General features: G+C 31.5%; 1 protein-coding gene across 2 annotated transcripts in view; it reads left to right on the top strand.

Annotated features, from left to right (window-relative positions):
* The first annotated feature begins 3,078 nt into the window (after positions 1-3,078).
* Positions 3,079-18,058, top strand: part of LOC148607597 (NADPH--cytochrome P450 reductase-like) — a 33,070-nt gene continuing 18,090 nt past the window's right edge. Inside the window, exons 1-4 of one of the 2 annotated variants that reach the window (XM_088544113.1) lie at positions 3,079-3,193; positions 14,330-14,577; positions 16,282-16,336; positions 17,005-17,283. In XM_088544113.1, coding sequence (XP_088400239.1) covers positions 14,414-14,577; positions 16,282-16,336; positions 17,005-17,283 — 498 coding nt within the window. In that variant the 5' untranslated portion in view covers positions 3,079-3,193; positions 14,330-14,413. Of the gene's footprint in view, positions 3,194-14,088; positions 14,199-14,329; positions 14,578-16,281; positions 16,337-17,004; positions 17,284-18,058 lie in introns of those variants that run through there. The other variant, XM_088544115.1, reaches the window with a different exon arrangement.

Below are 18,058 nucleotides of genomic sequence, written 5' to 3'. Positions count from 1 at the left end.
AATACGTAGATGTACAAAGCAATAAAAGTAAACGAGCAACTCGGACTCCTAAAAACTGGGAGCATGGACCTGGTGCACCGGTAGGCACAGGGGCTTGCTCTCCTATCAAATATGTAACCCCACTCGTATATATATGTTATATAATAGTGGGGCTGCATAGACGAGCTATGTACTGTAAATAATTTCAAGATAAAAAGGTGTTTTCCCATTTATCCAACTTTTTGAAATTTCAGATGCATGTAATACAGGTAAAAAAATATAAAAGTTGGATAAATGAGATCAAAGGTACTTAAGAACAAAGAATTCTTCATTAGAGCTTAGGTTATGCGATATTAAAATATGACTACTATTAAATAAAACCTGGATATTTTTTTTAGAATTTTTTTGTAGTTTTCAATACATGAAGTAACCATCGAGGGTGATTTTTCGTTTTTTTTCCACACAGATTTGTTTGTGCTTTTAATAAATGAGAGCAAGCAGTTAAATATATTTTATTCCATAATGATATTAAGCTGTTCTGATTTGTTTATTCATTTTATGGTTGTAACCATCGTTTGTGATTTAATTTTTTTTTCAAATTTGGTTGTACTTTTAATACTTGAGAGCAATGAGTTAAATATATTTAACTCCTTGGTAATATTAAACTGTTTTATTTGTATATTCATTTTATGGTAAGAGAGCGTATTATTTAAAGATGTGTTTACACTTGTTGATTTTGGTGATCGACCGAGTAAGTATTTACTATTTTAAAAAAAGGTTATACAATGGTGCATTTGTTGAGTTTCACCATATCTGTTCCCTTTTCTATTAATATTGATAGGGTGGGTAATCAGAGCGCGAGTAGATCCACAAAACGTAGCCATAGTACGTCATATAGAATTTCATCAAGTACTACAACGTACAATCTAATTAATGAGGTGTATCTATGGAAGACACAGGCTGTGGTTGGTATATGCCATTTTGTATTTAAAAAAAATTATCCATTAGAGATCACAAACGCATATTCCTAAGAAATTAATGTTACTTTGTAATGAACTTAGAGTGAAATAAAAGGAAAATAACACTTTGATCTAATCTAATTTAGTTGTTTCGTAAGAGAATATGTATAATTCTGAGTCATCCTGTTCCGATACAGAAAAATCCCTGTTCTTTCTGACATCATGACGAGTTCAACATTATATTGAAGTAATTTGGTGGGATAAAATTTACTCTGTGCCACCCATATTATAGGATCTGCCTGGTTTCTACATGGACAGGCGATAGGGGTTCGTAAAAGTGATTGTATACAAGATATGCTGATATGGGGGCCTCGGTGGTATATGTGTATGACTGAATGTAAATCATAAATGCTGTTTCTTTAGCCCAAACGATATTCTTTCTTTCTGATCAGATCAGCTATAAAGTCAGCCTCAGAAGAGTGAAGGATAGGTCAGCAAGTAAAGGAGCACAATTTGTTCCCATTGGAATGCCGCCGTTTGTTGAAAAACACGTCCACCACACTGGAGAAATATGTTGTCGATTAAAAATTCCAGCATTTTGAAAACATCTTCCTTTGTATATTTGGAAGATGATTTGGAATTATTTCGTACAAAGTATGAGGAATCTCTACCAAGAACTATATATTTGTATCTAGGTGTACCATCTTTTTTGGAAAAACAACGATGTATAATGTTTTTAAGTCGGGATTTTAACTGAGTATGGGCAATAGAAGTATACAGTGTTGAAAAATCATAGGTTTTAATGCTATTATATTCAGATAATAGTCTTGAACTGATTGTCTCCAAAAGATCTTTCGAATTTTTCAGGATCCACATTGATTAATACCACTACGGGAGTAACAAGTGTTGTGGTGGGACTGCAGACCCTCTTTCTGTGAAGTTGATAAATGGAACATTTTATACCCTTTTTTATATGGAAAACAGCAGATTTTTTAAAAAAATATGTATGAATATAATAAACTTGAATTATTAAAAATTTGTAAAAATATTATAAAATTTTAACATTTGTTTTACTTTTATTTTAAGAAATGTATAAATTATATACAAAAATATCAATGAAATTCAGAAATTTAACATTAATAAACACTACCCTACCGGTGCACCTGGTCCATGCATCCAGTTTTAAGTGGAGTCCGAGTTGCTCATTTGCTTCTGTTAGTTTGTATGTATGATTTTAGATACTTTATGTTCTTTGTTGTGTATGTCTGTTTTCCTTGTCTGGTCTTGGTCCCTGTCCTTTGTCTTTTGATTACCGCTATAACCTTGGTTCCCTTGATTACATTTTCAAACTCTGAACTTTATATTAATGATTTATTTCATTCTTTATCATTCTAGTGTTTTAACTAATTAATATGAATATATTTATTTTCTACTTTTTATGCCTCATGTGATATCAAATTGTGGTAATAACAATACAGTCCTTAAACCACTTACAGCAAAAACTGGTCTCCTACATTTTGTAGCAATTACAAATATTTTATTAAATTGAACAAAAACCTCATACTTAGTAACAATTTTAGTAATAGTATCCCTACATAAAGTTGAATGATAGATTGAAATATCTTCAAGTTATTGGACTACAAAAATAATTCAAAAGTCTATTGTGCTATACATGTGCATATTTGATTTTGTGAAGAAATAATGAAGTAGAAACAAGCCAAAAAAATAAAAAGATTAATTTAACAACTGGAATTACTATCTGAAATATGAACTTAAATAAGTCACCTGTAATTTACCTTTCTGTTAATTAATATGAATGTTTTGATAAGCATGCACTTCTTTTGTTAAAACCACTGACACCTATTCCTTGAACGCCAACAAAATTTCACAGGTAAATTAGGATGTTGGCATTCGAGGAAAAAAAAAGAAAATCTATCAATGTTGGATCTCTGTAGCTATAAAGAAATATTTTTAAAAATGTATACTTCCTACGTTAATTTAACTTTTTTACCACAAATTCACATAAAACTATTTGCAGTGGCCAATCTATTGAACCAAAACTTAAATTGTTAAATTCATTGAAATTTCCCAAGTGATGCCCCTTTCAAGATATTTCCGGATTCACTTAAATTTGTCCGGAAAAGATTTCAAATTAGAATCGCCAATGTTAATATCCAGCTGATGTGGGATTTAGGTCATTGGATTATGCAAGAAATTTACAACAAATAAGATAGTTTCTACGAATTTATAAAAAGGTAATTCTTTAGTCTGCTAAATAAATTTAGAAATAAGTTAAAGATCAGCCTAGGTTTCGTGAAACCTGCTTGTGTAACGTTTCAAACTCATACAGTCAGACTCATACTCAATGTGAAGACCATCTATTTATTTTGTGCTTATTTTTATCTGTTCTGTTATTTAAACGTATTCAGTGCATGACGAAGTTATTTTTTATAATGACGAATTTACCATTTTAGAGTTGCTTTGACACTGTTTTGCTTCATTCAGTATATGTACAACAGTGTACGTGACTGTAAACGTTAGGGTTCTAGATATTGACCCTTGCACTAAATATCCAGCATGATGTAAAGTCATGGTGCATTAAGGGCATATTTTTTATATACCACCTTTTTCAATGGGTTAGACTTGCAAAATATTCTACTTGCTGTAAGACTTTTTGAAATTTTAGTTAAGTTCATGTATGAATTCTTCTTACATTCAAATATGTTTAGGACTAAAATCCCCCCATCTTGTAATAAGCTTAGTGTAAAAAATATATATTTATTTTTGTTTATTTTTGTTAGTTAGGTTTTTTTTTGTATATTTTTAAAATTTTTTCTTTTGTTGTGACTGTTCCTTTTATATTGGTGTTGCATTTTATTTGTGTTTGTCTTTTTTGTGTGTATTTTTTAATTCTGTTTAGTGTATTTAGGAAGTTTGTGTTTGTATTAAAGTTTGGGTCAATTTCTGTGTATGTTTTTTTTTCCATTTCTGTGCATTTTTTAAAATTCTAATTAGAATATTTAGGAAGTTTCTGTTGTGTAATAAAATGGTTCAGTTTCTATGTATTTTTTTTCAAGGGTATACTCATTTTATATTTGATATTGTATTCCTTATTACCAGAATCATTTGAAATTTCATCAATGAAATAAGAAAAGCTGCCAGTAATACACTTTTTAGAAAGAATGCAAAATGACTGTTTTTAGATATATTTCTTTTTGAGAGTGTATATTAGACAACTGTTATCATTTTATCGATAAAATATTGTCTTAAAAAGAAACACTTTAGAAATTAAATTTTAAATTTTACATTTTCAGTACTAATAGAAATATTATTCATAATTGATAAAATAATTTCTCATGGGGGGCTTTTGTCCTAGGGGGCTTTTATCCAGGGGCTTTTGTCCTGATCCCCATTCAAATAGGACAAGTGCAATTAAAACATAAAATACATGAGTTTTCCATCCAATATAAAAAAGAATGGATATGAGGAAATACAACAAATGTACTAGCATACATGTATGTACATGTACAAACATGTATGTAGTCTCCATAGAGAACTGGGCATTATGATTAGGTAAAAAAATTATATGTCTGTACTCTGTACCCTACCTACCAGTACATTATACATTTCTAATCTAGTTATTTGTGCCTATCCTAAACATTTTATGGCCATTTGGGCTCAAGAACTGTAAAAGTCTAGATTATTTTCCAATCAACTCTATGTAAAGTGTTTGTGAAAAATAAATAATTTCCCTACCTTCATGTACATCATACAACATACCTACCCTATTTTTTCTTGCTGGTAGCAGGAAACAAGACTTTGATTTTTTTGCCTGACTTGTAACATACTTGTGTACAAACTGTTGAATACACATATACATGCACAAATTGTTTCAACTTTGCAATCAGTGATAGACTAATAGACATTGTCTATGAAAAGTCATGCAGGTATACACTAAATTCCAGTAATTTTATATACTGTGCATGCTGTGTGAGTACTGTTGTCTGTGGGGTACCAATTTTTGTGGTTTCAGTGCGTTGGTTAAACCAAGAAATTTGGATCCTAACTTAAGGCTAAAAACCACTAATTCCACTTCCCATAGGCTTCTTTGCTAATTTCACAATATTCAATGGCTTCTCTGGACTTTACCTTAACTTTAACCTGCAGAGGACTATATATCAGCATGATTCTACATATGTCAGCTCACAATCCTCGGAATGGCATATGGGGTCAGCAGACTTGCAGTGCAGTACTGGTCACCGGAAGTGAAGGGTCTATAAATAGCATGGGAAATCCCAGTGTTTTCACAAGATAGGGGTATATTTAAAAATCATTATGGAGATTAGGCTTCACATCACAAGAAGCAAAATGCACCTATAAAATGTACAGAAATGTTTTTCCTTTCAGAAACTGTTTAAATTTTTTAAATAAGATGAGAACTTTTTTCGCAGCACTATGAGGAACAGGGGTAATTTCTGCGTAGGACTATTTTTGCGTACGTTCCAAATGCTCATTGGTTGAATTGGCGGTCTGTAACCTAAAAGGAAATTGCCATTGATTCAGGAATCCACGAATTTGTGTCTCTTCCCCAATCCACGAAAATTGGTATCCACGAATTAATTAAAGTACTTTCACAGTACATGTACATTCAGCAGGAAGTTTATGAATATTTGTTGTACATGTACAATGTAGGTCTAATATGAAATAAATTTAGTTTCAAAAACTGTAAGATGTATTATAACCAGACAGTTTTATACCATTGCTCCTTGAATCTGGGTTGTAAAGTGTTCTTCTGTTTGCACATCACTCTTTTGGTTTCATGTAAGAACTATAAAGAGCTGCTCAGCTTTATCTTATCAAGCATATTGCTTTGCATACTAAAATAAAATTCAGATATGATTTTAATGTATACTTCATGTGGGTGTGTGTAACAACATGACCAAATCCCTCCATAAGGTTGTTTACTTTGATTCATGTACATGTATGTGAAATGGTGCAAAATCAATTTTAGCAATCTGATCGCAGTTTGATTATGTTAAAATGGCATAAAATCTGTTGAAAATAAAAGAAATGTAAAATTAAAGTATGAATTGATGTTTAAATCTATTACAATTTGTAAATATGTGTAAAATTGACAGAGTAAACAACAAAAACTGTGAAACACATTGAACACTCTGTGGTCACGTGATGCCATCACCAGTTTAATTGATCGGTTTGACGGATCGATGACTGACCGGAAACTGATCAGTTATCGATGACCGATTGCATTTTTTGTTGCATGGATCGGTTTAGGTACTGTACATACAAGTTTATGTAATTTTCAAATTTACTGTACTTGTAATTTTGATTGAATATGGTTGAAGATCAGTGAAAAGAAGAAGGCAATAGTGATCAGTTTAATTGAACTGCCTACATGTACACATCATGTACATGCATAAATATAAAAACATGTGAACATGAACAATAATGAACTTACATGTACATGTACATGTATTGTGCTTTGTGCTATATTTGTATATGACTAAGCTGTTCATAAAGTGATATGCTAATATTCATGTTCTTACCATTATCATAAATCTACTTCTACATATATTATATGTATGTACATGTACATTTAGTTGAGGTGTTTAATTACCTACAGTCTTCACAACTAACTTTTATGTTCACAGGCCTGAATTACACTTTCCAGAATTTTTTATATAGTGACTGTTGGCCTGTAGTAGTTAATTTTAAAGGTCCATCTCCATTTTGACAAGCCTCGGGCCTCGGAATACTGCTTTACCGTGAAGACTGGACCTATAATTGGTTTACAAAAATATATAAAATTTGACCTTGTTATATTTACATGTGGTACATGAATATTTACACCATACAGGTATTTGAACTCTACATGTATAGTATGGACCATACAGGTACATGTATATGTATGTGTATAAATACACATATATCAGGGATTTTGTCCATTTAGTTTAAACTGACCCTACTGGCAGGAAAGTTAATATCAATATCTTGTTTTAAAGATACTTTTTGATGCAATTGATACATGTATGTACATGTATATTTCATAATAAATATAATACATGTATATGTATTTATTAAAGATATATTTTCTATGCTTTAAAGATATTTTCATATAATTGATATGTACATGTATACGTATAATAAATATTATACATGTATATATGTTTTATATTTAATACACATATTGAATTTTTTGTAATAAAAAATATGTATTTTTAATCTTGATATACATGTATACTGAATATTAAGTGTCGAAATCTGTATCGCATGCTGTATCATACCCGAGACTCCTATATGACCCCAAGGGCCACTGGCCCGTGGGTGATATAAGACAAGGGTTGATACAGCATGTGATACAGATTTTAACATGTCATGTTCATTGTATCATATATTTTAACCATACTTTAAATATGATCTGTGAAACAGTGTGATATATGGCAAGCGATATAGGTCTAGGGTGTGATATAGGGTATGGGATATACATGTAGGTCTAGGGGTATGATATAAGGGATGCGATATACATTGTAGGTCTAGGGGTATGATATAAGGTATACAATATCCATTGTAGGTCTAGGGGTATGATATAAGGTATGCGATATACATTGTAGGTCTAGGGGTATGATATAAGGGATGCAATATAGGGTAAACACAGAATTCTTGTTTAAATAATGGAATACACTTAATATACATGCAAAATTTCATAAAACATAAAACACACATGTATTATAGAAATGATAATTTGACATTGAGTTTAAAATTCAAAGATTGGTTGATCATCCAGACCAAGTGTTTACAGTGAGGCCATACAAGTACCGGTATATAAGAGATAGTATAACACAATATGTTTTTAAGAATACTGGTAGGCATATTGTCTGGCATGTACATACAGGTTCCAATTACCCATATTGGAAGATCTATAAGCATGATAAATTGGATATGTTGAGCATTTCATTCTTAAATTTATGCACTTAATTAAAAATGCATGTATGTGCATTGTACCTGCATTTGAATATCTTATTTCTGCATCATGGTATAATGGTACTGATAAAAGTTCAAGGTCATATACAAATATATTTGTATATTTCTTTTTCTAGTAGCATTTTGATGATGCATAAATTGTCAAGGACAGAAAGATAATACTGTGAAACCTGTCAAAACTAAACCCTGGATTATGGATAAACTGGAAACCTGTGTAAACAGGCATCTTATTAAGGAGGTGGACCTAGGGTAAGGGACATAACTCTTACAAATCATTGGAACATTTGTATTTACCATTGTACATCAATCTCATGTAAGCATCACAATGTAACTCAAACTTGGAATGATTTCAGTCTGTTTCAAATGAAAGCTTGATAAGCTTTGGTGAAATTGAATATGATACAAACATATCACTGATTTCAAGAGTTATGTCCCTTACCATAGGTCTACGTCCTTAAGTCCCTACAAATATAACTTCCAATGTATTTGAACACTTGCCTAAAACGAATGAAACTAGTTCAAAAGGGGTTGGTTTAGATACATGTAGGTTTCATTATAATGTAAAGTTTGGGAATGGAGTATAATCTTGTAAATTGAAGTCTGATTTTGTTCAGTGTATTTATTTCATGTGTGCATGTACATGTATTATTTTCTGCTTGAGAATAGTCGATGGATGTCAATTGGTAATACTGGTGAAACACCATCAAATCATAATTGAAGCATCAAACCTGTATCCAAAATTGTATTTGCATTCTAATGCATCCATCTATATGAAGTTGATCAATAAGAAAAAGATATTCATTTAACAAAAATAAATTTCCATTTCCAGAAAAAAATGTGACACAGCTGCCTAAAATAAAGGGGTGGTGTGGGGGAGTATGGACAGCACTGACAGGCCTTGCGCTGTGATTATATGCCCTTCAGAAGAGAGGAAAAAAATGGTTACAACCATCCCTTTTTTTTATCTGAAAACATCTATTAGTATTGTAGTTCTACATATTTTGAATGCTTACCTTAACCAAGAAGTTGTTAAATTGGGAAAAAAGCTATAATCTTAATTTCCCCCAAAATGTACTTGCTTTTAGTAAGATTATGAATGACAAGGGTTTAAATTTATACTTGGAAGAGTGAAAGGTTCTAGATTTTTTTGCATCCTAAATGAAAGTTCCACCAGAAGAAAGTGAGAGGTCCTCAATAAGGGTTAATATAAAGTATGATACATGTAGTTACAGAACCCTAATAGTTATATTTCAGTTGTCCTGTATCTGAAATTAAGGGTCCAGAGTCTTCCAGACCTCGGACCAGCAATAAATTTAACCATGTATGGTTAAGCATGCTTTTCCAGGATAATGTCCTATTACCCTAATTTTTTTAGCCGGATCATGGTATCAATCTTACAATGCTTATTAGTGTTGTATCAGTATTGTAATTTTGTTAAATATAACGAGAATGGATATAGTAAATATGTCAAAGAGACAACAACCCTACTGGGATTAAAAATATCAGCTTAATTTGCAGTCCACCTATGGGTCTTCTATGAAAGACGAGGTAACCCTCGTAACCACAGGGCATGTACTTTTCTTTGAATTTTTTTTTTTTTTCGGAATTCTCCTAACATTGACACCAAAAATGTAAACTGTAAAATGCTATTGAAAGTAAGGAAAACAATAAATTATGCAAAATTTGGGCAAAATGAGGCAATAACAGCCTAGAACCTGTCTAAATCCCGCTTCCAAGCACTGAATAATTTGAAAACCTACCTAAACCAGACACTTTTTAAAGTCCCTTTAAATCTGTTTATTTTGAATTTTAGTAAACTGAACACTTGTCTAGGCTGAACCAATTTTAAAAGTCCAGAAGATGATCACTATAGACAGGTGTCATTGTACATACAGGTTGTAAAATGTACATGGACTTGTACTTTGTAGAATAGAAATTAAAAACCTAGCCAGATGTTAAAGTACATTTTTAATTTGAACTTATTGAATGTTTTGAAAGTAAAGTGCACTTCAATGGCATAGCTATAAATGTAGGTTATAATTTGAATAAGAGTACAAAAAGCGGGGGAGTAGTTGATTGCTAACATTTATGTATGTACAGTTCCTGGAAAGAATCAATAACCCCAGGTCTTCTGCATTTCATATAGTTTAATGTCTTAGAGTTTCTTAGAATGGGGTGTTATGTACTTTAATGTAATTATTATATAAGAAATGTTTGTTATATTTTTCGGTCTATGAAGATATTATCTTATTTTCAAGTTTGCACCAAGGGCATTGAGTTTATTTCAAATAGACTGAAAAATATAACAGTCATTCTTTGTATCAAAATTCAACTACTAAATCATACTAAAAGGTTGATGATGTCACAGTCACATTACAAAATTTGGTCTATGAGATGATGGACAAAAATTTTTATCCGATCAGAAAGCGTTTTACTTCTGAAATTAAATTATACATGAATAGTTAAATTGAAATCTGTGAATTCTATATACTTTATAGTGTAGTTTTATACAGATTTCCAGTTTGTGCTAATTTGCACCCATAATACTTAATTGCTGGGTTGCAATATAGTTGGTCAGTGGATGTTTTTACAAGTCAGTTGTTCAAAGAACACTTAAGAATATTGTTGATTTTGGGAAGATTACTATTAATTTTAACAGTTTTAATAGAATCCTGGCAGATTCAGAAACTCAAAAAAGGGAGTTCTGACTGTGTGGCCGAAGACCTAGGAAAAATCCTGCTCCATTGATTTCTAGTGTTTTCTGTATTATGTACAAAAGTATATTTAACCAAACTTTTTTAGCATAAGGGGAGAGACAAGCCCGCCCACTACCCCAAACCCCCCTTTTTGGGATCCACTGATGATGTACTTCAGTCACTATTTATTTCCACATCTTGAAGGGAACTTAACTGTACTGCTATCGTTACATTTTTATGACCTTATTATTGACCCCAAACCATGATATACAACATGTAAATGTCATTCAAATCAGTGCTACATGTATTACACGTAGATCATTTATCCCCCTATACTATGTGAGGTCAACACTTAAAAGGTAAAATGTAGAACACTATACTGTAGGTAATTTGATATACATGTACAAATACATAGTAGACTTTCAAAAGTAATTTCAACCAAGCCCACCTTACTTTTCATAAAAAATACATGTACATGTATCTATGTTACATGAGCATGAACAGATACATGTACTGCAGAACTTTTACCCAATTATCTAGTAAAGAAACTGGGCTAATTACATGTACATATAGTATTGGTACAGGTACAGTGTTTGATTAAAAAACAAGGCCATGATAATGTATGAATAATCTGAGTTTCATAAAAAGGGTACAAATACTAGTTTGCTTGTAGTGATTCTTCTCTGTGTTATTTATATGTCCAAATAGCCTTTTGGATTTTTTTACTTTGGTACCAGAGGTCATTCAACCCTTTATACAAATGTAGAGTTATGAAACATGTCTCTAGGAAGGATATGAAAATATATCTTTTTGTGCATGTTAATCTTGGAATCATATAGTTTCCAAAATAATTTGAAAACCATACACTTTTTATACATGTAGTGCCTTTGGAAACATATACATATAATTACTTTTTCATGTACTTGTTTTTCCATTAATTTGTTTGTCCTAAACATACATGTATGTCTTTCAGTGTGGTCCTATGTACTTGTTTTTCTATTAATTAATTTGTTTGTCCTAAACATATGTCTTTCAGAAAACATGTCTTTCAGGTGTTTTCAAAATATATGAAAACATACTTTGCAATTTTGAATCACCCTTTCCTGTACACATCGTACACATGTATATTGAACTCTATACCTAAGCCTGAAGATGGATTTCGGATGAAACTTACATGTACATGAATGTTTGTATTCAGCATTTTACATCAATCTCATGTAAACATCAAAATAACTTGGACTGATTTCATTTGGTTTCAAATGAAAGGATGATGGGCTTCGGTGAAATTGAATATGATACAAACATATCACTGATTTCAAGAGTTATGTCTCTTACCCTAGGTCTACCTCCTTAAGTATGTCTTAGCATGTGCTTGCCTCTAATGAAAGAGGTCGTTGGTTCAGTCTCATAACTCAGAAAAACTCACTGCTCTTAACTCATATCCTATGAAATGTCAACCTTGCCTCTATTGATTACTGGTAGTCTATTAGTCCAAATTTCCTCTAACACGTACTGAAACCCTCCTTTTTTTTAAATTTAGATATTGTTTTGTTTCAACTTGACAGATCAATATCCATATAAAAAGAAGAAGGTTGTAGGGTTAGAGGAAATTCAGCATTTTTTGGTATAACAAGAATACTGTAAAGCAACTTATTTTTGCTAAGATGAAGTTGCAAATATATATTGCTGTGAATAAGTCCCTTCATTATGGAATACATGTAAGGCCAAGGGAAAAAAAAAGTCTTTTCTGCAACCGTCAAGAAAAAAAATAGGGTAGGTACATGGAGGGAAATTATTCAGTTTGCAAAAGCATTTTACATGGAGTTAGATTAATTGGTAAACAATCTAGACTTGAACAATGCTTATGCAGAAATGGCCATAAAATGTTTAGGCTAGGCACAAAATATTGGGGTAGGTAGAGTAGCAGGAAACAGACACATTATTTTTTTAACCTTTAACAGAGTCTGTATTGTGGAAAGAACTAATGGCCAAATGGAACTGATATCCTGAACATGAAAATAAGTATTCTAAAGAATAAGTATGTTTACACTAGTAAGTGTATAAATGGAGTGCTGCATAATAAGCTAGCTGATTAAAACTTATTTTGGTTTAGTGCAAAGCTGGGTCAAAGAATTTAATAGATGCATTAATCTTCTATATTGTACTGATAAACTGTTATCAATGAAAAAGAGCGCTTTTTAAATATCAACTCAGTCCATTTAATCATGTTAACAATAACATGCTTTAATTTCTATTGTTAAATTATTGTACTCTGTTACACTTAAAGTTCTGTGGAACACTTGACATGATATAATACAAAATAGTATGACGTGACTGCATTTCATTCATTGAAAAATCAATTCAGCTTGAAGTAATTTTTGTTGACATTTAATGTGGAGTAAGTGCAATCTATTATTGATCAAAGTTTGATATTAGTTAGACCAAAGTCAGCTAAGTATTTGATTATTTTAGGCAGCAACCATTTGATTTTCTATGGGGGGGGTTTCTAAGTCTTTTTTTTTTTTTTTTTTAAATATATAAGTTAAAGCTAGTAAAAATTGAGATTTGAACTAAATAAATATACAGTGTTTTTCAGACTACAACTCTAATTTTTTTCTCAGCAAAATGTCAGCCTCGACTTATCGTCCACTTTGACATTTACAGTGATCTCTACGAACCAAGACTGCCCTAACACCTTAAAAAAATATGGCCATAAAGGTTGTTTCAAATTTTCACATCCCTACATGTATGTGGAGTAAATGTTTCCTGATTTGCACCCCCTCCCCCTCACCCTAAGTTAATTTATCTATTTATCTTTTATCCTGGATATTGAAATTTCCTCAACACCTATGTAACTCTTTCCAATGCACTGTACTACTTAACTGGATTTACGTGAACTGTCAATTTCATGTCCTTGAATTTACCTGATTGGTTGAGGTAAATTACATGTACCAGTACTTTATTTGACCTGATAGGTGGAGGTCAGCTACATGTACTTGTTCCCAGGTCATTGATCAATCTGTCAGATAATGTCTAGTCAGTTAAGGTTAATAATTTTAAACACATTTATTTTTCCTGGTTTCTAAAAGTTTCACAGTCTGTTAATTAGAGAAGCAGTTGTTACATGCACCATGTTGTAGATTTATTATCTATGAGTCAGTTTAAATTTTGGCTGTTTCCGTGGAAAAGTTAAAGAATTCATGTTATCTCCACTTATTCTGAAAAGGTTATGTTCTATATTTATTTTGATCATGGACTAAAACTGACTATGACAATCAAGTGGTAATCAATTAAAGATATTTTCATTTCACCTATATTTATAACCTATTTGTAATATCTATAAATAGTTTCTGTTCAAAACCATATGATTATATAACAGTATACTATAAACATTTCAAAGTATTTTAACAAATATTTTTTTTACCTTTTTGCTTCTAGTATTTTGTAGACACTTACATTAATTTGAAGAAGTATTGTAATAATACTTAACAAACTCTTAACGCATATATGTATGTACTTTCTAGTTGTGCGCCATTGTGAAGATTCCCTTATAATCAAGCATGAGGTAGGGAAAATGTTTTTGCCATTTAAGGTAATACATGTGCATTTATTGTGAAATCTTTTCTTAGTTATGATGTGTATTTCACAATCCTAACCAAATAAACCTGACGTAAGGTATATTTTTATTTTTTACAGGCTTCCAACTCTTCAACTGAATTTCAGCACTGATTACAGTCATTGTAAGACTTTACTATTAGAGCTGTGAAAAGCAAGTCAAAGATGAGTGAGGACTCTACAGAAGTTCCTGTGACAGAGGAGGAGGAGGCATGGTTCTCCACACTAGATTTGTTTATTCTGTCGCTGTTGGCGGGTTTTGCTGTTTATTGGCTTTTCTTTAAGAACAGGAAACAAGAACAACCAGTGTTTAAGAAGCTTGTTGTACAGTGAGTATGTCTCTGGAAAAATAACGGATTTTTCTGATGAAATATTTCTTATTATGTCAACTTCACTGGATAACTGTTAATTTCAGGGTAACCATATCAGGATTTACCTCCTTAATTTTGTTTACATTTGTGCAGACATTATTTCTAAGATTTTGTATTTTTATTTTCACAGACAACTTTTTTACACTTGCATTATAATAAAGATATCTGTATTGTGTATTAAACTTTTGTGACATCACTCAAACCCTTGATTGATGCCTCAAAATCTTAAAATACAATGCAGTTATCTCCTACTGTAATTGTCTGATAAAGTTTTGACAGGAGTACTACAACATTATACATGTACAATCAATCATTCAGTTTCGGTCATGTTAACATTCAGCAATGGATTATGACAAAACTTGGTATGGGTTTATTATGTATTGGTTCTCAGAAATATTGAGTTGTCTTCAAGGTAATCATTAACACTGCAAAACCAAAGTGTGACTTGCAAATTTTGGGGTAATGTGCAATTATTTGTTGATTAAATGGTATGTCCTTGTTGAACATGTGTTGTACATAAGGATACCATCCAAATCCTTCTAAATTTCAATCTGATAGGAAATGATAAAATAATTAGACTGAAAGTAATGATACATGTACTTGCAAGTTTTCGTTGATAAAACTCTTTTTTGAACTGGTCAAATAGTAGATCACTCAATTTTTTCTCATTGGAACTTTTTGTGCATGGGATGATTAGAAAGTGATAGCAGAATGTATTTGTCCATTACAAGTACATGGGCAGTATGAGAGGAAAAGTGAATCATTTTGACATGATGGTAACAAATACTGTCTATAATCAGCATGCAAAATATTTGTCTTAAATGATTTTGACAATTTTATTGAATCCATGCTTTTCTTCATCTTTATTGATGTTTTAAGTTTAAATTTGTTTTTCAAGTAAGTGTAACATTTCGTAATTGTGCTCAAGTTAAACTTTTTCCATCAAATGTTGGGATTGTGAACTTTAAAGTTTGCTTAATTAATGTCAAGGTCAGAAGTGTATAAACTACAGTCAATTTATGTGAATTAACTTTTAAGGGAAAAAAAACAAAACTGTGGTCAGATAAAACAGGTGGTCTTTATAACCTAGCCCCAGGGCCACAAAACTTGAAAAATTACTTAAGTTTAAGAAAATTCTCAACTGTTTGTGGTGTAATTAATTTCAAAGACTTAGATTGAATTACCATGGTAGTAAAACTATTTTTTAACTTTTGTGGCACTGGGACCTGTTCATTTTACAGAGAAAACACAACGCTGCAAAGCCTAATCAAGTGGGAGAAGTGAGCATAATCTTCTCCTTATTTGTGCTCACTTCTCCCATTTTTTTTACCAGGGAGAAGTTTTTGTAATAGATTACAGACAAAAAGGTCAAAATTGTTACCAGTATTTTTTTAACAGAATTTAATAAAAATACTCCTTGTCATCAATGTCTAGATTAGGCCCTGAACACATATATTTTGAAGTACAGTAATAGTTTTTTATGACAAGTTATTGGTATGTTCTGGAAGTTGCTGTGGCAGATTTGACAGGATGATTCATTACTGCACATTTTGATTTTATTTTCTATTATAAAAGTTTAATGACTGTGATTACTATATCTATATCCTTTCTGCATTTCTTTTGTGAGATGAAAATCATAACTTATGTTTGTTTTTATTTTAGGCCAGTAGCAGGCAAGATAGATGATCCAAGCTTCATTAACAAAATGAAGAATTCTGTAAGATAATTGTTAAGGCCCTCCATAAAACTGTACACTATGATTTTATATTTTTAATAAAAAATTGATTATAGATGTTCCATAAAGATTCTTTCAGTACATTAAGAAATGATGAACAAGTCAAAAATTTAACAATGTAATATACCAAGTTTAAAATCTTGAACAAAATAGGAATAAGAAAGAACTTGATAAAAGGACAAAATTAAATCTGTGAGCATCTCCCCCATTCCATAAAATGTTAGGAACCTATGACAAAATTAAATCTGTGAGCATCTCCCCCATTCCATAACATGCAATTCAATTTGGATCAAAATTTAAAATAGGAGGTGCACAGTGGGAACATATGATAACGTTTTTGTGAAAGTTCCATTTAATTAAATTCAGTGGTGTAGGAGGAGTAATGGATAACAGATAGGCACCCTCTGTGTAACCAAAGGAAAGAATGACTATATACCCTTCTATGCAAGTAGGGGTATAAATAAACTCTGAAAGTAAAACCCCTGTAAATGACAAGTAATATCATTTTGTGTAACTTTTCAGAAAAGAAATGTTATAGTAATTTTGAAAGATAAAAAGACTTAAGTAACTAGTAATATTACTTTTTTGTACATTTTGTTTTTATAAATTGTTACTCCTATTTCACTAATGGCTGAAATTCTGTTTTGCAGAAAAGAAATGTAATAGTGTTCTACGGTTCCCAAACAGGAACCGCTGAAGAATTTGCTGGACGTTTAGCTAAAGATTCCATGATGTATGGCATGAAAGGAATGGTTGCAGATCCAGAGGAATGTGAATTATATGAACTCTCCCGTCTGACAGAGATTGATAATGCTCTGGCAATATTTTGTATGGCAACATATGGTGAGGGGGATCCGACAGACAATGCTCAGGATTTCTACGAGTGGCTGCAGAGTGGTGATACTGACCTGTCAGGGGTCAAATTTGCTGTGAGATTTTTAAACTTTTTACTTATCACATATTAATAGCAACTCTCTGAAAGCAACATAATTTAGGAAGAATGGTGAAGTGAAAATTATTTCTCTATGCAACTTTTTTCTAAATGGGAAATGTGCAGGATTTTCTTCCAATATTTAGCAGATATTTAATACTGATTTTACTTTTACATTTCTTTACATTACTGCTGATTTACTTCCTGATCTTACCAATTTCCACTTGTCCCTTGTTCTGTATAAAATCTTCCCTGAAATTTATGGTAAATGGTCTGTGTTTGTATAATTTTAATTAAAATACAAGTTTGTTTGATACATTGTGTTAATGCATGTAATAGTCATGAGCATTGCTCCCCCCCCCCCAAAAAAAAAAGCTATTTTTATATACTGATGTTGTTCCATTTGTCAACTGCCTTTTACAATCCGACAATAACCTTAGAGGAATTTTATTACATTTCTTGTACAATTCTTTCTTAATGTAAAGAACCTTCAGCTCAGTTTGTTTTCTAATTTATTTGGGTTTCAAATTGAATACATAAAGTTTTCATTCACTTCTTTGCTAAAGAGTCTTGAGCCTGAAGATGGTCCAGAAACCATTTTTTCTGATTTCTAGATAATTAAGTAAAATGGAAATAGTAACACAAGGTGCCATACCCTAAAGGAAGATTGGGATTAATTTTTGAGGTTTTCACTGGAACCATTTAGGAGTAAGGGGCCAAAATATGACCACTTTGATTCCGGTCAAATTCTTATCCCGTGTCAAATATCTAAT

Source organism: Perna viridis, chromosome 9, assembly GCF_037379345.1.
Source record: "Perna viridis isolate PV_CMFRI_1.1 ecotype Kerala chromosome 9, ASM3737934v1, whole genome shotgun sequence".
In the NCBI taxonomy this organism is placed as follows: domain Eukaryota; kingdom Metazoa; phylum Mollusca; class Bivalvia; order Mytilida; family Mytilidae; genus Perna; species Perna viridis.
Note: the sequence above shows the minus strand (reverse complement) of the source record. Positions and strands in the feature narration are given on the sequence as shown.